At 41.9% G+C, this 25,783-nt stretch overlaps 1 protein-coding gene across 1 annotated transcript in view; it reads left to right on the top strand.

Annotated features, from left to right (window-relative positions):
- LOC126094454 (mucin-5AC-like) overlaps positions 1-21,670 on the top strand; it is a 576,727-nt gene extending 555,057 nt beyond the window's left edge. The window contains exon 4 of the mRNA XM_049908831.1: positions 21,119-21,670. Coding sequence (XP_049764788.1) covers positions 21,119-21,295 — 177 coding nt within the window. The 3' untranslated portion in view covers positions 21,296-21,670. The remainder of the gene's footprint in view (positions 1-21,118) is intronic.
- The last annotated feature ends 4,113 nt before the right edge of the window (positions 21,671-25,783 follow it).

Below are 25,783 nucleotides of genomic sequence, written 5' to 3'. Positions count from 1 at the left end.
AAACTGCGTAGTCTGTACGTCTGTACTTCACTTTTGTATTCGTTTTTTAGCATTTCTTGCCTCAATCGGTGAATAAGGAACGCTTAGATGATCACTTTGCTCTCTGTTTACCTGTCCGACCAGTTAAGACCAGTTTTTCTCAGGAACGGGTAGAGGTATCAAGTTGAAATTCATGTCACACATTTCGGTGTGAAAAATTTAACATTTTAAGTCAATTAAATAAAAAGATACGGCCGTTTATTACATATTTCGATATTCCCAAACTCACTCGTGAAAACCTGCAGGGTATTGACCCTGAATCATGAAGTTCGAAAAGGAACAAGATTTCAAAGTGCAAACAAAGGAAAGAATCTGAAAATTGTTGACTTGTAATTACACTCTCGGGACAAAAATAAGACGCATCTCGTAGGAATTATCCGAATGGAACGACAGTTGGTAGATGTGATGTACATGTAAAGCAAAAACAAATTATAACAATTTAAGAAATATTGGATGACTTATTCAGGAGAAAGAGCTTCACAAATTGTGCAAGCCAGCGACGCGTTGGTCCACTTGTGATCCTTATGCAAGCATTTATTGAGCCTGGCACTGATTGATAGATTTGTTGGATGTCCTCTTGAGGAAGATTGTGATAAATTACGTCCAACTGGGGCGATGGATCGTCAAATCCCGAGCTATTGGAGGGCCCTGCCAACAGTTCTCCAAACATTTCAATTGGGGGAGATTCGGCGACCTTACTGGCCGATGTAGGCTATGGCAAGCACGGAGACAGCCAGGTTGGTATCCTACCACTGTCCGGGGCGTCTCTAGACACGTCTTCGGCCTGGAATTGTCTTCAGTAATGAGTCTCGCTTCGCATTAAGTCCCGATGAGTAGCGAAGACATGTCCGGAGACACACCAGACAGCGGTGGGATGCCAAGCTGACTATCGCCGCTATACGGTGCGACAACCAGGAGTGATGGTCTGTGATGCCATTTCTTTTCAAAGCAGGACCCCTTTGGTTGTCATCCGCACCACCCTTACAGCACAGCGGTACGACGACGATATTCTATGTCCCGTTTTGTTGCCCTTCATGGCAAGCCATCCAGTTCCTACATTTCAACAAGATAACACCCACCCGCACACGGCGAGAGTTTCTACTGCTTGTCTTCGTGCTTGCCGTGGCCTACTTTGGCCAAAGAGTTCGCCGGATCTGTCCACAGTTGAAAACGTTTGGAGCATTGTTGGCAGGGCCCTCCAACTACAGCTATCTCGGGATTTTAGCGATGTAACACGCCAATTGGACATAATTTTGCGTGATATACCTTGGAGGACATCCAATAACTCTTATCAGTCACTTCTAAGTCGGCTAACTGCTTGCTTAAGAACTAGAGGTGGACTAACGCGTTATTGATTCGCTCAATTTGTGAAGCTCTTTCTCTTGAATAAATCATCCAATTTTTATGCAACTGTAATCATTTGTTTCTCTGTACATGTTCGTCACATCTACCAATTTTCGTCCCATTGGTATAATTCTTTCTTGGTGCCATGTTTTTTATATTACAGTGTATATTACATTAAAATATTTTTTTTCCATTTGTTGCCAATCTGTCTGCGTGTGTAGCTGTTAAGACATCTTTTTCTCAGGAACGGGTGGAGGTATGAAGTTAAGATTTATGTCAAAGTCTAAGCTGTACGGTTCCTTGGCGGCTTGAAACATTTAAGCTTCTAACTGAGTACAGTCAAAAGATACGCCCTTATGTGTCGCATATTTTGATATCACATACTCGTATTTTGATGCTCGCGAACTCAATCGACTATCTCTATAAATGTCGGTACTGGTGTTCTAACGGTAAACCGCGTGTTTGGGAGGTGAGAAGTCGTGGAATCAAATCTCGGTCGGGACACCGATTTTTCAGTTTTCGTTTGCACTTAGCCTTCATCTCTAAACGATTTGAAGAGTCGCCAGAAACGACACGTGGTTCGGATTTCATCGCAAACGGTAGGTCCCCTTTCCACAGTTGGGTAATTGGCGTGGCTTAAGGACATAGAAGTGCCAAGGACACTTGCACTAGGCCATTGAACCACACCAAATTATTATTATTATTATGGGGATGTATATAAATAATCACGTTCATAAAGAACCCTGACAGCGCCAGTCCTACTCGCGTTTATTCGTTTTTTTTCCCAACTTGACAACGTCTTCTTCTTGACGCAGTATAAGGATTATTTACGGGTGTGTTGATTCGTTTCGCATTTCATATTAAAACCATCTTTACTGGGTGTTTTAGTTTCTCGTTTGTCTTGCTAACATCTGCTCTTCCTCTCATCTGGTCACACCGTAGAGGACGGACTTCCACTACGTCCATCAAAAGGCGACATGTATTCATGCCGGGAGTTTTTTCGCAACACATGTTGTTCGCTAGACCTAGTGGTGAAACATCGTTCACTGCTCTCGTGGGACGAATGTGAAAGTCCCTTCAGATGTGCAGTGAAGCGTTTTACGTCATTTAGCTTGTGCTAAAAAGCTACAAGTGCGTTTCAGTGGCGAGGAAGATGAGCTATTAGTCGACACACTATCAAAAACTTACTGTCGACTATTTTTCTGCGCTTGGCGTATGTCGGGAGCAAATAGCCCTCTTTTTCACCGTCCGTTGTATGATTAGCTAACAGCAAACCCAGGAGATTCCTTTTCTTTTCACTCACGCAATCCATAAATACTGTACAGTAAGTAACACTTTCTTTAAAGCAACAGCACTTCCCCAGATAGCAGGCGTGGATTGAATAGTTACCGCTTGCCGTTTATTTTTCTAGGAAAACACAAATGCGCAACATAGGTAAGTTTTGCATACCTGCCGATACAAAACACCCTCTTCTTTTCGCACGGATCAAAAGTCCTGCACCTAGGAAAATCAGGTGTAAGGAACGAAATGCGAAATGTTAAGGTATGAAGGGTAGCCGGGGTGTGATTAACGCTGTATGGCAATAAATAGGACTTAACTTCTTTTAAATCATCATCATCTTAATGGTTTGATGAGAACCGCCTCGATTGCATATCCTGTAGTAATATCTCCATGCCAGAGATGCACTATGTCCTCAATTATATTTTTTCCTTCTATGTTTCCCTGTAGTTCCACGGAAGCTATTCCAATGTCGCTCAGCTCATTTCGTATCACTGTGATGCTTTCTTATAGTTAACTTGTAGAACAAGCACATTTCTCTGTCGATTCTGCTGAGGGCTACATCACTTCTAATCTTATCGTTCTTTTTTCAACATTCCTCTATACAGCCACATCTCAAAGACTTCGATACGCTTCTTTCCTGGTGTTCCCAGAGTCGTTATTACACACTGCCACTCTATTCTGAGAAATTTTCTTCTCAAATTAACACTTACATTTGATATTAGCAAATTTATGTTGACAAGGAATGTTCTTTTTTCTCCTGTACTTCGTGCGTCACACGTTATTTTTACCAAGGTAGTAGAATTCCTTCACATTGTCCACCACACTGTCAACAATTTTGGTTATAAGTTTGTTACTGAAGTAATTTCTACTAGTCTAAAATTTACTGCAGTGAAATGAACAGAGACGACCAAAAATGTTCAGTGCTTGACATCGAAAGGTGTGAAGACAAGCTAGAAGAGCTGGGAGCTCAAAGCATCACTGACGTAATGAAATACTGCAACTGGCCACAAAGCATGCCTGGATCTAGGCTAGCCAAAAAAGATGAGTCGGCGAGGGCAGATATGTCCCTGGAAAAGATGCCAGGACAAACAAGGAGCCGTAATAGCCTAAAAGAAGGAGCCGTGATGCTGGTGCTGCTGCTGGTGTCTCGTAGCTGATCGTATACGTTGGCATCAGACTGCAAAGAAGTACAGATATGAAACAGTGAGATGGTTCCTGGAGCCACTGCAGATTGACTTACTTCATCATGAAACTGAACATATGATAGCTGGAGTGTTGCGCTGGTTTTTAACTTACTTTTTCTTTAAATTTTAATCAGTACTCTTAGTGTTCCTTGCTTGACTGGCGAACCGGGTATTCCTCTGTCGTTCTTTCCGCTTGTATAGACACTCCTGTTGCGTGGTGAGAGAGAAAACGGGAACTGAAAATTCTTTTTCTCCAGTCGGAGAATTAATGTGCTGACAGCGAGCGAAAGGCCCGCTTCGGCGCCTGCCTCTGGAATGTTCGGTGCCTGCCATGCGACGGAAGCCACGCCGCTCTGATTAATGGTAGCGCCTGCCGTACTCGGTATTGGCAACCCGCCTTTCAGTACTGCATAGCGGGAATGCATAGCTCGGTCCTTGCAGGCGGGGTCGCAGAGGTAGACTAAAGGAACGCGCCTGCAATAGACGGATTTGAAACTAAATGTTAAAACCTAAATTAAAGCGATGTACCACTCTGAACTTCGTCTTCCTACTGTGTATTTTTTACATCATTCACTCGAGATTTTGACTTTCATTAGTTGCAAAATTTCGGGAATTAGTGATGTAAAAATAGCAAATAAGAAAATAATCCATGATGTAGAAAGTAACATTGGAACTCACCTATTACTTACTGGATGAAACTGGACCAACTTCTATTTAAAACGAAAGGTGAATTGCCTCATCTTCGGTATACCACTTGGTTCTAATTTCTAAACGAAACTGATAATCCCTCTGGATTATACTTAACAATTTATTCAGTATTAGAATAAGAAGTCGTAAAGCAGACGTCTGAATAGATTATTGCACTAACTGACTTAAAGCATTGATCTGAATTACAATGTTATAACATTTATATGCATCGTATATAACAAAAGTAACTAGATAACAAATGATGTTTTATCCAGACAATCCTTTGGAATTTACGTTTTTACAGCCATATTTTGACTGGCGTGTTCACGATAGATGCTTATTTTTACACTCTACGAATGACTTATGATATTAAGCGAGTATGAGAAATGACAGTTCTATGCTAGAACCCAAAACAAATTGTCACACTTTCTGCATAAATGAGTCAACAAATAGCATTTTGCGAAAATATCAAGTACGTAGTTTAAGAAAATCCCAATTTCATATTTATACAAATAACTTGATAATGCTATAGTCCCCCCCCCCCCCCCCCCGCCCACTTAACCCATCAGTATATTACAATGATTTTTACATTTAGTTTTAAAAAAAGTTAGCAAATTTCACAGAAATTTCTGAGCTGAGAAATGAAGTACGTGTATTGAATATAATTTCACTGAGAACATGAACTGACAAAAAATATCTCACTTATTAAAATCTTGACTATTGCATTAATTTGACAGTTAAGCTCTTCGTTGAACAGATTACATCATACCAGAATTGTATTTGAGTGTCATTATGTAATTAACTGGTTGATTAGAGGAATAATATGACAAGTGCCTGGAGCAATATTATACCTTAAACGTCAGGTGCCAGCTACTTTATGTCATCTTGTACTTGGATACATAATGTTCGTTACTTCAATCTTACTACTACAGTTTCACCGTTCCATTTTGATAGTAAAAGACAAAAGACCACCCTCGTGTCCGAAACATTCATTCGCTATCTTATCAAATTGTAATTGTTCTGTTCATAATCATCGCATTTCAGTCAGTTACGTGTCCCTTCGAATATATCTGAGAAAATGCATAAACGGATAGTTCCAGTTGTCGTCGGCTTCTCAGTTTGGGCCATGTGATAGTGCTGAGGCCTCTGCAGCTCCAGATCGGCTCCTTTCGCGGTCTCGCAACGTCACAACGCCTCTACGACTCTCTTTAATAATTTCATTTCCAAAGCAAATACACTGCAATGAACCACGTTTCTCCCTCTAAACTCGTACGTCAAGTGTCGACGACGTGGTTGTGATGCCAGTAGAGGGACTTACCTAATGAATTAGTTAATTAGTCGCTCCTCCTAGGAAACCAGAGAGCGGGTTCCCTCCTCGCATCTGGCAATACGTCTTCCGTTTTGCAGATGGAGCTTCAGAGTCACACTGGGTCTCACAAAACCTTTACGGTCAAAATAACACCCACAGCACACGAGCCTAAAATTGTTTTTTTTTTTACCACACAGCTACCCCTGACAGCTTTCAGTGTTTAAAATTAGATCTTTTAAATTTGATCATTAACTTGTGTACTATTAGCAGATTTCACTACGTAGCAATTACCAAGTGCTTCTTCAAATATCCAATGCAGTGAGGAAGATCAATGGTATTGCACCGGTAGTGACAAAGAAAACAAGCACAAATTCTGTAAGACTGCGCCGTCAAAAGACGTCAGTTTTTTATGACTGCTTACAAAAATCGTTGCTCAATTTACAGTTCACGGTCACTGCAATAACATGAGAGTGTAAATAGCAGTTTTATTTACAAGAGATTTGTTTACATTTCACGTGATATCAATGGCTGCGCCACCATCGTGTGGAATATAACTGAAATGGTCCAATCTTCGATTTCCAAGTAACAATGTCGATTCCCTGACTTAATATAATTTTGATTAACTGCTGTATATTTGCTTGCTGTGTGGGTGAATATAAGGTTACACTTCATTGGTCCTCTAGGACCATTAACTGTATCTGGAGTTTGTTTTAAGTTTCATCTCTTACGTTTGTAAAAAATGATAAGATGGACCACGCACAAGTTTTTACACGATAACAAATCGTTTGGTGGTAGTTTCTCAGGTCGAAGGCTGGTAAATAAATCAGTTGCGAAACTCTCTTTAATGAGTGCCGTATTAATTACACCTCATGTTAATGACGTCTTTAGTTATCTTTTGAGTAATATCCATTTTTCTGGGATAGCGTTCAGTCATCAGTTCGTTACCTGTTTGCATCTGTTTTATTTCACGGCGACAGATTATATGTATTTTATATGTTAGTCAACAGATGGGAAATCATTAGTTCAGTGACTATATTGGAACACAAACACACACACACACACACACACACACACAGTAGCGCCCAAGATAATGTCCAAGAAGTTATAATTTAATTTCAAATCAGAGAATTCTCTTAAAAATTCCAACGAATGTTTAAATTGTATTTCAGCACCGCTATATGATTTTGTGCTCGAGAAATCACGTTTCCTTTTCAGTATCCCCATACAAATTAATTGCAAAGAGGAATACCTGAGTTCCTCATTTGTTCATGTAACATTTCACCCGCGCGGATTGAGGCGTCATGTCACGGACTGCACGACCCCTACCGCCGGAGGTTCGAGTCCTCCCTCGGGCATGGGCGTGTGCGTTGTTCTTAACATAAGTTAGTTTATGTAGTGTGTAAGTCTAGGGACCGATGACCTAAGCAGTTTGGTCCCATAGGAATTCACACACATTTGAACACTTTGAAACATTCCACGAGTCTCTTTAAATGAACCAGTACATATATAGGCTTCGACTCACAGAAGATATCATACTTTATATGAATAGATCAGAGAAAGACGAAGAGACGCTCACAGCACTTTACAGCAACAAGAAGCGACTGAAGTAGCGAGCCACGCCCATAACGTGACCAAACGACTGGGGAGCTGGGAACAGTAAAATCACATCGTGCTCTAGAAAGGGCGAGACAGTTTTCATCTTGAACGTTTGTACAGCTGTGGTCGTTAAGACCGCAAAACCAGGAGAGATATCAAATAACGAAATTTTACGTAGAGTACCTGCACAGCTTAGTACGAATAAAAGAGAAACAAATTTGTAGACAACGTGATTCCACCTCATCAGTACTTTTGCCGACAAGCGGAGAAAACCAGTTAATGGAACACATCTGAATCGTCTTCGTTTTTCATAAACGATGAAATTGCTACCAGTGCGACTGTAATGAAAGAAAACTCCGTCTGGATCACTATATTTAGCTCTGAGTTCCAGTTTTGATAGTGTGAAGAGATAATATAAAGACTGTGCCATGCAAAACGCAATTTGCCAGAATGGGTGCCAAGCGTGAAATTGTAGCTTTAAACTTTACTTTCGTTTTGCTGATAATACTTCAGTGTTTATGAGTGGTGTAGATAAACTTAAATCATTCACTAAATAGGCGATGTTTGAAAGTATGCTTGAAAACCAGCTATAATAATATTAGAATGATCTAATATTAATGCAAAAAAATGTTCAAGTTACCAATGAAATTATTGAACTACACTGTCCGTTTACATTAATGCGACGAACTGTCAAAAGCCTGGATAACCTCCTTTTCCAGCACGGACAGCTGCGACACGTGCAGGAAGACAGTCAGTGAGGTTCTGGAAGTTACAGACAGGGATGTGGGACCTTGACGACTGCAGTACTGAAGCCAGCTGCGCTGGGTTTGCTGGGTGAGGATCCACTATCCAGCTTGATAGAGGTGGTCCCACAGATTATCTATTGGGATTAAATCGGGCGAGTTTAGTGACTGGAGGGGTGTGCTAGACTCATCTTGGTGGTCTTCGAACCACGTACGTATACTGCGATCCTTTTGACACATTGCGTTGTCCTGCTGGTAGATGCCATCGTACCGAGGGGAAACAAACTGCGTGTTAGGGTGCGTATGGTCCACAAGGATAGATGCATACTCGTGTTGATTCATTGTGCATTCCAAAATGGCGAGATAATCCGTGAAATGTGACCAAAACATTCCCCGGATCATAAAGCTGCCTCCTCCTTTGCTTTCAGAAGTTTCACGCTGAGCTTGCAATTTTCTGAAACCAACGCTACAAAAATCATGAATCATGCACCACTTCATAAGTGCAGGGAATACACTTCCTTTTAAATGAAACATAAATATAACCCGTTTTGTCATATTTAATAATAAATTAAAGTAATTCTACTACAGAGAGGCCGACATAAAATACGTCTGCTCAGTTCGATGTAGACGAGGGAAAAGAGTACAGTTCACTGTGAGGAGCTTCGCTCCTCGCTTATATTTCGTTATAAAACATTTGAAAACACAATCCGTTCGCTTCGTTTCAGCCACAGACTGATTCCTCTTATATCTTCGATCTGAACTCATAGTTTATACAAGTTTTATTACATTTTTCGTAGGCAGCATGTAATATTTCTTTAAGGGAGGAGCGCACATTCACGCAACAAAATCACTTTGAAATATATTTTAAATTTAAGAAAGAGATGAGTTTTTTCAAGTAATGCTTCAGTGTGCATAGCCTCGTACTGTCATATGCGTGTGAAACCCTACCAAGCACTTGTCGAATACGTGCCACGCAGAATCGCTACTGTATTGCTTTGGGAAGGTGGATCTAAACGTTATTGGCCAGGTGGTCATAATGTTTTGGCTCAACAGTGTACGGAATTGTTAACAGCAAGAGAAATCCAGATGAGTGGATCAGGGAATAGACTGGAGTGAAAGACATACTGTGATAACAATGAAACTGGCGCTAGGTGTAGCCATGCAAATGGGTGATACATAGAGCAAGCATGTTCTCTGGCGGATTCCAACAGACGTGAAGACACAGTTTTGACGACCTAAATGAAGGTGGATAGAAAATAGCGAATCTGCAGTAGGAACGTATAGCTGATTTGAAATACATTCACAAGGCGGAGTCGAGTGGCTGATGATGTTGAAGTTAATGACACTGGTGTGTGAAAGCGGAATTGTACTGCAAAGAAAAGACAGTACCGAGAACCAGTGTTGATGCAAAAAGGAGAGTTGGCTTTTCAGCAGACTTCTGCTAGTCATACGACGGAGTGAGGAGGACGGTACTGTCTCTCTCTCTCTCTCTCTCTCTCTCTCTCTCTCTCTCTCTCTCTCCTCTCTCTCGCTCCACTTCCTCTGAATCAGCTAGGGCAGGCTACATACTAGCAGCAGCGGCGGATCGCGAGAGAGTAAATCCGTGGCGAGCCCGTCTCGTGAGGTCCATTTCACGCTGACGCCGCACCCCGCTAAGCCTGCGGCGTCCGTGTGCGATGTGCGAGCCGTGGCGGCCATAGCCACCAGCTTACATCCCGGACAGATCGACTGCGAAAGGCGCCACCCGACTGCTTACGCATGCAAGCGTGTGACACCCTGTAGTTTCCGCGCCATGAGTCCGCCTGCGCGAACCGAGGCCAGCGCTTCTGCAGCTATGCCCACAGTTCGATAGAACTTAACGTAGTGCGCCATGTATGTGGCAAGCATGATGGGTTACGGAGGGAGTCGTTATGGGCTGGGTGCCTCATAGTAGGATGCGGGCGTCACCATCTACACAATTGCCCTTTAAAATTGTAACACCACGAAGGTAGCATGCGACAAACGTTATACTGGCAAGAAGTGTAATACACTGGATATGGAAACAGCCTCTCAGCACAACCGCACGAAGTAGATCGATGTAAGAACATTTGCATTCTGCACGTAAGGATAGAGTACTTAGCAGATTCCTCATTCAGAATCGCATTTGAATGTTGTTTGTTTGTGAGAAGATTATGTTATGCCTCATCTAGGGAGGAGAGTCGTCTGCCAGCGTATGCTGCAATTCCACAGCGTTAGGATCGTGGACGGTCAAAACTCGATTTCATCGTTACGTGGTATTGCCGGTCGTATTGTCAGGATTTCACGACTGTAATGACAATATGGCGTCGATGGTTTCCAGAGAGCCATACTCAATGGAATACTGCCAGCCCCGCACGCAGGTTGGTTGTGGGGTGGGGGGCAATGGGGGGATTGAAGGCAGGGGCGCGTGACACCCCCTCCCCCCCCCCCCCCCCCGCCCGAAATACTAGCCGCAGTGGAAATTTTGTAGTACCAAAATTCTTCCTTAATATTGTTCATTTTTGATTATGGTTGAAAATCGAGTGATAGGAGTTTCAGGTGAAAAGAATTTGATGAGAAACAGCAGAGGAAGATTCACGAAATCATATGAGGCTCTAACTCTCCTGAAGCAGAGTACATGGTGAACAGTTTCGTAACATTACTGAATCTGTATTTGCGTGAAGATTTCCATGTAGCTGAAAATGGATCATCCAAGAACAGGCTTGAGCCAATTCTCTTAGTTTGTCTCCAGTCTCAGTGTCATACTTAGCCACACATGGAAAAAATTAGATGCAACATTGCTGCGTCTGCACTGTTTCGGAACAGAACAGAACAGACTCAAGGTTAGTTTCTTCGTTCGAAAACTTGTATAAAGTGAATAGATGCTTTTCACGTATGGAAAATGGCGAATAATTTTGACTTTCCTTTGTAATCTTCTGTTAGTTTCTTTGTATTTATCGAGGAATTTGCTTTTCTACTGAGTAGTATGTGAGATTGATAGTGCTAAAGTAGTCCGTGCAGTTGTGGAAAGCCACTCTGCCAGAGCGGCACAATGGTTAGCGCATCTGCCTTGTGGGTAGAAGGGTTCGAATCGCGACCTTGGTACAAGTTTCCTTACCTTCATCCTGCATATATACATCGATACACAGGGTTGTCGAGAGGTCGGCAGATCACCAGTCTCTAGCCACTACGATTTAGGAACTGTTGCGTGGGAGTGGAGCAGGATGGACTGGTGTTCCCGTATCTGTCATTGAGACTCAGTTTGACTCGACGCGTGGCCGAGATGTTACTGCCAGAGGCACTTGCTGTGTGCGTAATAAACTCCGCAACCTGTGTACCCTCAAATAACCTATATCTTTAACCGTGTATTCCAATTATTATACTGTGCTCACACAATAAGTAAAATTTCATTATTTGCTACTCTTCCTGGTATTTCAGTTTTTTATTACCAGCAGTAAATGTCAGTTGTTCCACACTCGGCCTAAACCACTTGACCAGTTTTCAACCAGACAGGGTACAAATGTCGGGAAAGAATCACTGTAGTGTAAGATCCACCCACATATTAAAGGTGTGGAGTTGGGGGTGAAAAAGAGAGTGTAGACTACGACGGGCGACTATTCAGACTTTATTCATCCAGTTCTTGACAATAAGAGCACTTAGTGACTTGCGAAAATGTTTACACGTAATTTGAAAACTTTACGAAAGCATTTCTCTCCGACGGCTCCCACAAAATGAAAGGAAAAAATTTTGTCGAGTAAAGCTACCGTATCAAGCATGATGTTTTACTTTATTACTTCTTTACTGATAACTGTATTCGCGAAGCACCTTGCGGACAGTACTGATATGTACCACAGAATATGCCTGCAAAATTATATCATTGTGCGACGCATTGTTCAGAAGATGTGACATCATAAACACTGAGACGCATAAAAAATGACAGCAACATGCATGATCTTCAAATTTATTACTTCTTTGCTACTAATTCTATTCGCAAGACATTTCGCAGATAGTATCGACATATGCCGCTCAATGAATATACAAAGTTGTGTCATCGTACGACATTTAGTTTAGGAGATATGATGTCATAAATATTGAGCTGCGTGAAAACGGAACTGTAGGACGAAATTTGCTAGACATACAGATGAAGCATATGTAGAAATATGTGTGAAATTTGTTACATATGTTAAATATATATGACAAGTGCGTATACGGGCACAGGCGCGATTAAAAAGTTCTTCCTCTACCTCCGCATGGAAAGAGAAATAACGTGGGAGTGAGAACCAGAGACGTCCTATAGGAGTGGGGGTGATAACGAAGCGAGAGAAGAAGGGGGACGAACAGATGGAAAGAGAGAGAGGCGGGAGGATATCGACAGAGGTTAGAGGAGGGAGGAGAGAGACAGAGAGCGAGGAGTGGGAAATGGACAGAGAAAGGGTGGAGGACAAGGAGGAAGAGGAGGAGGGGGAAGAGGAGGAGGAGATGGATAGAGAGGGACGCGGAGGTGACCGACAGACAGAGGAGGAAGGAGAAGGACTAATAGAATTGGAATAAATACATACCCGAGCAACACCGAGTACTCAGCTAGTAATCTACAATCTGCAAGAAACTAAAATAAGATTATAGGTCTATAGCAAATCTGACTTGTGGATCCGACAGGGTTCTTTACGTTGTAAGTCAATGTTTCACTGCCGTAGCTCAGAACTGCTAATACACACTGACTCTCACACTTCCTTTCCAGATAATATTTAGTTTACCGAAAACATTCTAGGCCATATGCACTCCGTTTTCTATTTCTAACATTCAGTCATTATCATAAACGACCATAAATGCAAAAGGTTCTGAAGTAGTTGTATGAGTTAAGTGATAACTTGTACAGTTTTATTTGCGTTAATATCAAACTGTTTTAGTTTGATTGTAGCTGATTTTCAAGCCAACTTTCTAATTTCCTATTTTTAGTTCCAGTTCAATTTTATCTACACCAATTATAAACACTGCAGTATAACCAACAAAAAGAAAGTTGAGTTTAAAGTTACTCACGCTTGACACCCATTTGGACAATTTGCGTTTTGCAGAACACGGTCTTTAGATTATCTCTTCACAGGATCAAAACCAGAAATCAAATCTAAATATAGTGACATCAAACGGTGTTTACTTTCATTATAGTCGCAGTACTCACGCTTTTCCCAACACATCATGGCACCATTTATGAAAAACGAAGATTATTCAGATGTGTTCCATTAACTCGTTTCTCATGATAAGAGATATGACGACTTCCTCTCGCCTTGTCGAGAACGGTATTGTTAAGATGGATTCGCTTTGTCCGGCTCAGATCGATTTGATACCCATACGGTTTAGAGCCACTATTCCTGCCAGAGTTTGTAGCTTTCCAACCTAAATTTTCGCACCCAAATCACGTATAAATTTATTTATACATTATTCGTACTAAGCCGTATAAGCGCAATAAGTAAAATTTCGTTATTTGCTTTCTCTGCCAGTTTTGCAGTGTTAATGACCAGCACTGTACAAATGCGGTAAATGTTCAAGATGAAAGCAGCCCCGCCGTGCAAACAACACGCTGTTATTTTACTGTTGCCCGCTCGCCAGTATTCTGGTCACGTCAAGGGCGTGGTTCGCCATCACAGCATCTGTCATTGCTTGTTGCTTTAACGCACTGTGAGTGTATCTTCGTCGTTCCCTGAGTTATTCAATGATATATCGCGTGTTGTGTCAGTTGAGGCCTGCATCCGCACTGGTCCATTGAAGGACACTCGTGGAACGTTTCGTGAATAATTCACGAACTCCAGTATTCGTTGTCTGCTTGTGATTTTTATCTGTGGGCATATTTAAAAGGAGAAGTGCACAAAAATAATTTTAAATCGTCAGATCAACAGAGGGAAAACAGATGCTGGGATATCTAAACAATCGATGTTTTACTTATGCGTCAAGTGAGTTTGAATGTAATTCCACGAGCACAAAAAAGTCATAGCGGTGCAAGATTCCCGTTGAAACGTTTGTTGTAATTTTGAAATGTAAATTCTAATTTCATGTAAAATGATGTTTTCTATGACTCATTGTTCCTGTTATTGACGAGAGCTCTCTGTTGCCTTGGACATACGGACATAATGTGGACACTGGAAAATGGATGTATATGTGTGCACCACTCTTGATATGCAACGTGATGTCTTAGCGTAGGGCGACGTCTCTACCTTATGCCTCGTAAACCCTTCTCAAATCATAATTTTTCAATATTTATGTGCAATTTTTAGCATTAGTTTTACCAGATAGCAAATGGTTTTGTATCTAAACAATGGTTTTGGAATTTGCGGTTTTACAGTCATATTTGACTTACCTCGTGCTCATGACACATACAACAACTTACAGTTTACGAATTTCTGAAAATATTAACCTACTACGGAAAATCACAAATCGATTCTACAAATCAAACGAAACTGTCGCAGTTTAAACGTACGTGACGGAACAAGTACTATTTTTCCAAAGCCGTCAAATCTATAGTTTAATAAACCCGAATTTCGTATTAAAGATACCTGTTCCTAAAAAAATTCACATGTAATTATGCAAATAATTTGATAATTCTGCTGTCTCCGTACAAAGCCCGTAACTTTATTACAGGGATTATTAGTTCCATAATGTTAGCGACTTTAACTGAAATATCCGTGATAAAAATAAAGTATGCGTTTTGAATATCATTTCGTCGAGACTTGAATTGACAATTAAATACCTTTCTGATCCCAGTTTTAATTATCTGATTAATTATGCAGCTGAACTCTTTGTTCAACAGATCATACCATAAAAAACATTGTTGTATAGTAATAGAACAACAGTTTATTTGATTACTTTTTTATAATTAACTAATTGTTTAGGACAATAACATTATACATCAGAAACTACTATTACAAATGTTCGGATGTATGTGAATTCATAATGGACCAAACTGCTGATGTCATCGGTCCCTAGACTTCACACTACTTAAAGTAACTTAAGCTAAGAACAACACACACATCCTTGCTCGAGGGAGCACTCGAGCCTCCGGCGGCAGGGGCCGCGCAATCCGTGACGTGGCGTCAAAGACCACGCGGTTACTCCACGCGGCAAATGTAACAACTTTGGACCTAGAAATACAGATTCCAGCTAATTTTTATCAGTCTACACTTTGATGGAACAATGTTTATCGTCTCTATTGCAGTGCTAAAATGTCACGCGGTCATAGTCACCTATCCAACCGCGGTATGTGCGAGTAACATATGGATTACAAAGAACGTAGCCAGCGAAGTTTGTAGCAATTTGCTCAAATACATAAAAAAGTATTTTCCTCTTTCAGAAAATATCTTCACCTATAAAGTATATTTCTCGTAAAACACCAGTGTGACCCACCCTATAATATTTCTCAAGTGTGTGGAACGTGTACCAAATAGTATCACAGTCGATATTGAACTATTCAAAGAACATTATTATTAATGATCTCAAGTTTGACTTATGGGAGAGCATCGCGGCGGTGCTGAAAATTCTTTAAATAGCAGGCATTTGACACAATCTATCATATGAAAATCGAAAAGTTTCAAGAACCAGCCTCAAATAAGGACTCGAGGAGTGTACTAACAACTCGTATATATCGCCACGTAGGGATCTCGTACGCAATATTAGACTAATTACAGCACGCATAGATGCGTTTAAGTAATCATTGTTCCTGCACTCCATACGTGATTGGTAGGAGCAGAATCCCTGATAACACTGTGCAACAGACTTTCATTGGATATTTGTAAATTACTTTTATTTAACGTTTTTGCTTTATTTAAATACAATACGTTGAAAAATAATCATTAATAGAAATATGTATTTCCAGCTAGTACGTGACCTGTTTTATATCATCATTATTTAAGTAGCAATATATCCTAGAGCTTTTAAATAAGTGAGAATGTTGTTCATAATTGTGAATCCATGGAATGAAAAATCAACTGAACAATGTGACACTCTTGCAGTGACAAAGTTCAGTAAACAACAATTCTTAAAGTTATAAAGAGTAAGCCAAATAAAACTGAAGAATTTCCTACGAACCACTTTGTAGTTACGTATGCAAACTAGCAAACGTACACAAATAATTCTTTAATTTATAATGCATAAAGAAAATAACTGTAGGTACCGTTAGAGTTCATAACATTCAGTACTAGAGGTGCCTTTACCATAGTTAATGTTCTCACAAAACATTTTGAAGAGTTTGTAATCAAACTGAAAGTCGGCTACACTACGCGGTTTTGCTTGAATTATTTCTTGTAAGTTACATCTCGAGCATCGGCAGCAGTACCCAAGCAGTAACCTGCCAAAACATCAGGAGACCACTTCCCTGAATACCTCTTCTTCATGGTTGCAATTTCCTGATGAAATTCCTCGGTATATTCGTCAGAAACTGCACCAGATGGGCATGAAGGAAGCTTATTTCAGAGACATGGTGCACTCAGACTTTTCATCACATGACAACAATTCACCTGCATACTCCTTATAATTTTCAACTCTCTTTTTTCCTAAGAAACTGAAACAAACAGTAACAAACATTTTCAAAATTTATTCAAGTCTCCTCCTTATCACCATTTAACATTTCACCGAATTTCTCGTGTTTCAAAATCTCTAACTTCTGCTGGTGTACGATGATATCTTCTTTTATTTTTGGTTCACTCAATCGTGAGAATTTTTCTCTTACTTGCTTTTAGGCCTTGCCATATTTATTTATTTTCTTAACAAAATGTTTCGTGAATTACATGAACATTTTCTAGAACGAACTGAAGCAACTACTACCTACAATAGCAACTGAGGTAAGGTACTGGAATGGTATGACTTCAGTGTTGAACAATATTTTTATCGTACTGGTTTATTTTTGTCGTTTTATACACACTGTGGCAATACATTTCCTCTATGTTGCTTTATGAACTAAAACCACAGCTATATTTAATTTTTCTTTGTGATATTCGTTTTCAGCACGGTAGAAGACAAGAATTAGCTTGTTTTATACATTTTATATTTTCACTATTACTTGCTGTAATTGTTACAATCGGAAGTACCCTCTGTCTTGCACTTCATAGTTATTTTTAGAGTATACAGCGTGTAAACGGTAACTGTTTACAACATACTACTGTTGTATAGGTGAAATCGAGACGAAAAATTCATGTAAGACACTCAGGGTCTATCAAGTTGGGAAACATTGTGGAACTGGCCTACAAAAGGTATTTAAGCTTTGGTGCATGCGTCCGGCCCGAGATTTGGATTAAAACTATCCTTGAATATTGAAAACGTAAAATTGACATCTCTGTCCATTTTACCTCAAAGTGTTTTGAATTGGAATAAAATCGTTTCTTTGGTCTGGCCTTCGTATTGCAAAACTACTACTCTTGTGAGGGTTAAGTTTAGCTCGAACTGCAAACTTAATTAGTTTTTACACAGAGCTTACAAAAGTCACTTTCGTTTCAATATCCTCACGGAAAAGTTTAAGTTAATAATGTTAACGAAATAGCCGACTGGTTTAAAGAATGGGAGAGGCTATTGAAAATCGCACGCTGCGCACGTGCCATGTAACTTAGGTACTTTTCGTAGGCCAATTTGAGGCTGTTATCCTGCGTGATTGACCACATGTCTCCTACATCAAAGTGGTCGTCTCGACTTCCTCTTCACCAGTGTGGTACGCTGCAAACATCATTGATGATTACAATGCCTTTGTTTATACGGACTCTGTATCTTCACAATAAAATGTTCTTCAGATACTCATGCAAGTCTGAAGGAATGGACACTATCATTGACGATTACAGTTGTGTTAAAAATTACGGAATAGATTCGCATTCTGCGACTGTGTGTTGATATGAGCTGTTTGTGACACATGAAAATTTTTGCCGGGTCGAGACTCGAAGCCGGATTTCCCACTTATCGCGATATCGTGAGCGGCCAACTTAATCACGCCTACAGAACCGACCCAAAGTTCCATAAGTCACGTAGGCCCAATCCTTATGGTCGCGCTGACTGCCGCTAAATTCCGTGTCCGCACGCCCCCGCGCTGCGGCGTGACGACACTGGCTCGCTCCTGACTGCTGCTAAATTTCGTGTCCTCGCAAACCGCGCCGCGGCGTGACGACACTGGCTCGCTACTGACTGCCGCTAAATTCAGTACCCGCGCGCCCCCGCGCTGCGGCGTGACGACACTGGCTCGCTCCTGACTGCCGCTAAATTCCGTGTCCGCGCACCCCCGCGCCGCCGCGTGACGACACTGGCTTGCTACTGACTGCCGCTAAATTCCGTATCCGCGTGCCCCCGCGCTGCGGTGTGACGACACTGGCTCGCTCCTGACTGCCACTAAATTCCGGGTCCGCACTCCCCCGCGCTGCCGCGTGACGACACTGGCTCGCTACTGACTGCCGCTACATTCCGTGTCTGCGTCCCCCGCGCCGCGGCGTGACGACACTGGCTCGCTAATGACTGCCGCTAAATTCCGTGTCCGCGTGCCCCCGCGCTGCGGCGTGACGACACTGGCTCACTCCTGACTGCCGCTAAATTCTGTGTCTGCGCGCCTCCGCGCCGTGGCGTGACGACACTGGCTCGCTACTGACTGCCACTAAATTCCGTGTCCGCGCGCTCCCGTGCCGCGGCGTGACGACACTGGCTCGCTCCTGACTGCCGCTAAATTCCGTGTCCGCGCGCCCCCGCGCTGCCGCGTGACGACACTGGCTCGCTACTGACTGCCGCTAAATTCCGTGTCCGTGCGCCCCCGCGCCGCGGCGTGATGACACTGGCTCGCTACTGACTGCCGCTAAATTCCATGTCCGCGTGCCCCCACGCTGCGGCGTGACGACACTGGCTCGCTACTGACTGCCGCTAAATTCCATGTCCGCGCGCCCCCACGCCGCGGCGTGACGACACTGACTCGCTACTGACTGCCACTAAATTCCGTGTCCGCGCGCCCCCGCGCTGCGGCGTGACGACACTGGCTCGCTGCTGACTGCCGCTAAATTCCGTGTCCGCGCACCCCGCGCCGCGGCGTGACGACACTGGCACGCTACTGACTGCCGCTAAATTCAGTGTCCGCGCTCCCCCGCGCCGCCGCGTGATGACACTGGCTCGCTACTGACTGCCGCTACATTCCGTGTCTGCGTCCCCCGCGCTGTTGCGTGACGTCACTGGCTCGCTCCTGACTGCCGCTAAATTCCGTGTCCGCGCGCCTCCGCGCCGCGGCGTGACGTCACTGGCTCGCTACTGACTGCTGCTAAATTCCGTGTCCGCGACCCCCGCGCTGCGGCGTGACGACACTGGCTCGCTACTGACTGCCGCTACATTCCGGACACGGAATTTAGCGGCAGTCAGTAGCGAGCCAGTGTGTGTGTTGGACCTTCCATCAAGCTACGGACCCCCTTGAAGAAGTCTCCCGCAGTCGGAGATGAAACGTTGGGAATCACCACAGAATTCATCAACCAACCACGGCATAACAGCCCGGATAATTATAATGGACATAATGCAACATCAACATCGATTGCACCCGTACGATATTTCTATGTGCCAGGAATTGCAGGGCGATGACTTTGATTGTCGTGTGCAGTTCTGCCACTGTGCACAAGAGATATTACGGGATGGTGATAGATTTTTTGCACACGTTCTATTTAGTGACGAAGCGTCATTCACCAACAGCGGTAACGTAAACCGGCATAATATGCACTATTGAGCAAAAGAAAATCCACGATGGCTGCGACAAGTAGAATATCAGCGACTTTGGCGGGTTTATGTATGGTGTGGCATTATGGGAGGAAGGATATTCGGCCCCCATTTTATCGATGGCAGTCTAAATGGTGCAATGTATGCTTATTTCCTACGTAATGTTCTACCTATGTTACTACAAGATGTTTCACTGTAGAATGGCGATGTACTTCCAACATGATGAATGTCCGGCACATAGCTCCGTGCGGTTGAAGCGGTATTGAATAGCATATTTCAGAACAGGTGGATTGGTCGTCGAAGCACCATACCATGGCCTGCACGTTCACCGGATCTGACGACCCTGGATTTCTTTCAGTGGGGAAAGTTGAAGCATATTTGCTATCGTGATCCACCGGCAACGGCTGACAGCATGCGTCAGCGCATTGTCAATGCATGTGCGAACATTACAGAAGGCGAACTACTCGCTGTTGATAGGAATGTCGTTACACGTATTGCCAAATGCAATGAGGCTGACAGACATAATTTTGAGATTGCATTAATGTGGTATTTACAGATACTCACGGTGTTCTCAGAAATGACAAGTTCACAAAGGTACATGTATCATATTGGAACAACCTAAATAAAATGTTCAAACGTACCTACGTTCTGTATTTTAATTTAAATAACCTACCTGTTGCCAACTGTTCGCCTAAAATTGTGACCCATATGTTTGTGACTATTACAGAGCCACCTATCGCAAAGCGAAAAAGAGGTCCAACTAAAGCATTCATATTTCTTTACGTACTACACGAATATGTTATAAAAATGGAGGTTCTTATTTAAAAAAAAAAGCAGTTGATATCCGTTTGATTTATGGCAGCGCCATCTAGCGGGCCAACCATAGCGCCATCTGATTTTCCCCTTCAGTCTAGAAAAGTTTCGTTCTTTGCAGGTTTTTCGTTTAACGCTTGTTTCGTGAGATATTTGGCCCGGTCACGATCAATGGACCACCCTGTATAATGTCATTTGCTGTGACATACGCCACAGAGCCCATATATGTCCTTGGCCCCGGTCGCAAACAGGTGACGTCAATGCATAGTAACAGAATGCGGACGTATTTAGTGATGTAGTAAACAGTTACCGTTTGCATGCTGTAGATGTAAATGTTGATTTTTCTAGATCTTACCAAATGAATATGCAATTATTCTGTTTCGATAGGATGGAAGACTGCTACAAGACTTGTGTGTGTTTTGCAGGACCCCACAGTATGCCATACGTGCCAGGTGTGCGGCGGCTTCCGGCTGCTGCCCTGCTCCGTCTGCAACGGCTCCAAGAAGTCGATGCACCGCAACCACTTCACCTCCGAGTTCGTCGCGCTGAAGTGCATGCACTGTGACGAGGTGGGCCTGGTGCGCTGCTACGCCTGCTCGTAAGCAGCGGCCCAACAAGACCACAGGCGTTCACGAGCGAGGGACTGGAACGCATCGACCACCTGACACGTGGGTGCATTCTACACGTGCTGCCCGATATCGACTAACTGCGCGACGGGACACACTTCCACGGAGTCATCCATAGGGGCCATCGCTCCCAACACCTACTGCTTGTTGCTGTGCGGAATTATCTCTGTTCTGGATCTGGAACCGTTGTTTCGGTCCCTCAAAGGCGGAGGTGTGCGTCGTACACGACTGGTTGTAATACCTACCGCTTACTTCCAGATGACTGGGTAAATGCCCCACTTGCGAAGAGTTTCTGCCTCACGACTGAATTTTTCTACTGCTGAGTCCCATCAGAGAATAACCGAGAACTCATTTTGCAAGCCGTGACTCACTCAATTCACTTGCTTCGGAAAATTCCGCGATTTTCTAAGTAGTTGGGATACATATTGTCAGAATTCTCAACTACTGATCGATGTTCGCGACTTGTGTGGTATGGTCGCGTTAGTTTATGGAGAAAATTAAGCTCAATATAACGGATACTTCCTGTTTCTTACATTAATCCTGTTTTCATCATTGGGCAGTGCTACATCCTGCAGTATTTACATGCGAGAGAAGCTGCTTGGTGTACAAGGAAAATGTGAAACTGAAACATTTTCATTCCAGATTAATATATTGAATGTGTCGTAAATGCTGTTATTTCTATTTTTAAGCAAATTTTGTTGGATGTGGTTCTGTTGTCGGCCACTATGTATCAGTTGTACTTAAAGACACTAAGATCGATATTTCGTTAAACAACAAGGGAGGTGAATATTCATCACGAAGAAGAATCAGATATGATCCTATAATTCAGTAGTTAAGACTTTAATAAGGGTTTTATGGGGATCTGAGAGTCATTTAGAGGTTGTTTTATTATTTTAAGTTCCCGTAAAGACATTCCTACGTAGTTTTTGTTGCTGGAGATTGAATGAAGGACACCAGTCAAATACTTTTGGATTCTTTGATAACATAGGAGAAAACTGTCAGGGGCCACTTGTAATGACTGCGCCAAAAATTGCAAAAATTGTAGTTATTATATCACCTCTTTCATTTTTAGGCCTGATTAATCTTCTCATCCGAGCATCGAATATGTATCACATGGAGAAAACTGATACAGAAGTACCTCGTGAGTACTTCGAAAGCTGCGAATTGTGTAAGATATCCTCTGAAGTACTGTATGAAAAAAGAAGCTTAATGCAATGTCACCTTGAAGAATAACTCTGAAGAATAACTTGGCTGAATGATGATTTTCACCGTCATCCAATTCTCTAAATTCCGAAGTGCTTACTCAATACACTCCACCACTCTAGTATCACTTATTCTTTCCAATCTACTTGCCAAGTTTTTAATGGACGCTGTTTTAATAGCATTACTTTTATCGGGACTGAAGTCATGCGCCTAGTGGTGAGATCTCATTTTCTATTTACGGGAAATGATTTCGGGATTTTCGAAGGTGATCAGCACTTCTGCATAACAGTTTTTCACTAAAATTTGTCATCACTGGAGTCGATGTGTTTTCCTATAGCAATTGTGCCTTCTGTTTTTGCAAAAGGTTGCACTCCACCAGAACCTCGTCGGATCACACACAATTCTTGTTCCCACTGCTTTTGGGTCTCTCCAGAACAGAAATCCTTTTAAGGCACTTTTGACGAAATAGAGATGTAAAGAAAAAATTAAATTAATGAAGAATGATGACTGATGCATTACTATGATTGTTTGGATTACTTAATCTGTTCTGGCTGTAGTGCTCAAAATTGTTTCACTTAGGTAACCAGGCCATATTCCATTTATGAAAATTTGAAATACACTCTAAAGGAATACAGTTCATTTTGTATCATACTGTAACGAGGACATCAAAACTACCGAAATTTCGTGGTGACAAGCTGTAAAGTTTTATTTAAACGAGCTACCGAAGGTAATGAAAATCATGAATGTATTTTACTAATACATTATACATGTAATTGGTGTGAACAGAGGCGACCATTTTGATTAGAAACGAGAATATTTGCTCAAGAACTGAACATTGTACAATTTGTGCAGAGACGAATGTAGACCTTAGTAGAAAAGGATATTCACATATGTACTTACATTGTAATTATGTAATAACGCTATGAATAATGGTGCTCTAAATTATAATTTAGTTTAGAATTTAGGCATAACGCACTGGCGCTAGCGAGTGAAGGTGCTTATTTCTACGCAGCAGCGAAGCATGTAACTCATGGTGTTATTTTGTTGTGTTATTTTTCTTTTCCTTCTGATATAGCAGTTTATTTTCTTTGTTGAACTGCAAAACTTCATCCTAATATATAAGCAAGATTTACGACAGTGTTTCCAGACTCTATGAGTCTGATTAAGAAAGCATCCTATTAGCTCGAAACGAGGTTAAGCCCAACAGAACTGATATGAATAGCAATTGATATGCACAGATGTGTTTCACCAGAGACTTTATTTTACTAGACCAAGAGCCTCGGACTATTTTGTACCTCCATCATCAAGTAGAATCAATCACTGTAGATTTGATCGAGTACGATTTGTGGATGAACTATCTGGATTAGGAAACAAGGACTATCTGGTTACAATATGTGTCAATCGCACCTTATGCAGTGTTGCGAGAATCCCAACAGCACAGTTAGACAGCTTTTGGTTGTCAGTGGCTGCTTCCCAAAATCGTACACTCTGTTAAATATTACCTATAAACATTTGTGTCTTTCCATCAATATCACCTCTTCTCTTTCTACCTCTCACTCTATCTCTGTATTCGTTATGACACATGTAAACGCATAGCGAAAGAGTTCCCTACTGAAAGTGATAACCCACATATTTTGTAAATATGATGTCACAGTTACATTATGATTTGGGAATATTTCCCTTCCAGCTGGAGAAACTTAATGTCTGTGATAGTTCTTGCCACACGTGCCACAGGTGGCAGGAGAGTTCAGAAGTATGGAGTTGCGGTACTTGGTGATAATAGATAGATTCCATCATAATTAACAGCAACAACAGACCCGGCTAAAAATATATCATAATAGAAGCAAAATCCGTCCAGTAAACACATGTCTGCAAACTAGATGTTTGTTTAGATCGTTGTTGAAATTTGGTATACAGCCACTGCAGACTTCAGTATGAAATATATTCTAGTTATTAGAAATACAAGGTGATATAGCTACCCCTATCTATGGCTTTTATGCAACTCGCGACACCTTGGAAAACTACGCACGAGATTTTCATATTGTCTCGCTCACTGCGTGTGAACTATTAGTCCTAAAAAAAGATGGAAAGCACATTTTTCTAAGAAATTTAGTGTAGTTAAGAAATTTCATGTAGTTAAATTTTGTACTGTGATGACTTTTGGGTGGACGCCACGATTTTCGAATTATTCAACAAAAACGGGTGAAAGTCATCTTCAAACGCGTTTCTCTTGATTAAGTGAAAAACTGTGGCCTCCAGCGATAACGTATTCCAGTACAAAATTCAGCTACATTAAATTTCCTACAAAAAAGTCCCTTTCATTTTTCCTATAGGACTAGTAGCTTGCGACTAGCAGGTGAGAGAATATAAGAATCGTGCGTGTGGTTTTTGAAGAGGTTTTGGGCTGCATAAAACCTCTGAGTGCGGGCAGCTACGTCACCTGTATGTTTGAAATGTAGAGTTTCCGATTAAGTCCTGATATAAGTGAGCTTGTATTTCACCCGTGGGATATCCTAACAAGACATTACTTCATCATGTTCGATGGTACAATGTACTGTGGACTTCTTCTACCTATTGAAGCAGGTGTTCCAGGTATCGTGCTTGCGTTTGGAAGCAATACCATACAAGTGTCCGCAATGAGCTACAGTCGCCAGCAGATTATCTCGTACAGTGCACGATTGGCTGCTCCAGTTCTCCACTGTGCACTTCAGTTGTCTGCTGACCGTAAAAAAAAAAAAAAAAAAAAAAAAAAATCAGGTGATCACGGAGGCCAAAGTATAGGACAGGTACTGCTTGACCTCTACATCTTGGACAAGTTTGGAGTGTTAGAGTCATTGGCAGCAAAACTTTCTTGCATGCATGTGCCATATTTCCTAACCATAGGCCACGGTTGTAATTTGAGCCAAATTTGGTGGTTACTTAATCGAAAATTTTACAATCAAAGCACATTTATACTACAAAGCACAATATTTCATACTGAACTCATAGGCAGCTGGTGACCACTATTCGTAGTTACCTCATAAAGGCTCGCCTGCGGATCTAAGATTGCTGGAACGTTTTGCTTCTACTATCGTGTGGTTGCACATGTGACAGTTTTCACAAATAATTTGAATACCTTTTGTATACTTTTTTGTTTTTCTGCACTCTTATCCTCTCCCTCATTTTTTTTTTGTTCCCCTTTAAGAGCTGCCTGCATACTTAGCTTCGAGCGCCGTCAATGATACCAAACTATATCTATAGTTGCTCTGCAAGATATGGAAA

This window comes from Schistocerca cancellata, chromosome 8 (genome assembly GCF_023864275.1).
Source record: "Schistocerca cancellata isolate TAMUIC-IGC-003103 chromosome 8, iqSchCanc2.1, whole genome shotgun sequence".
Taxonomy (NCBI): domain Eukaryota; kingdom Metazoa; phylum Arthropoda; class Insecta; order Orthoptera; family Acrididae; genus Schistocerca; species Schistocerca cancellata.
This window is presented reverse-complemented; position numbering and strand designations above follow the sequence as displayed.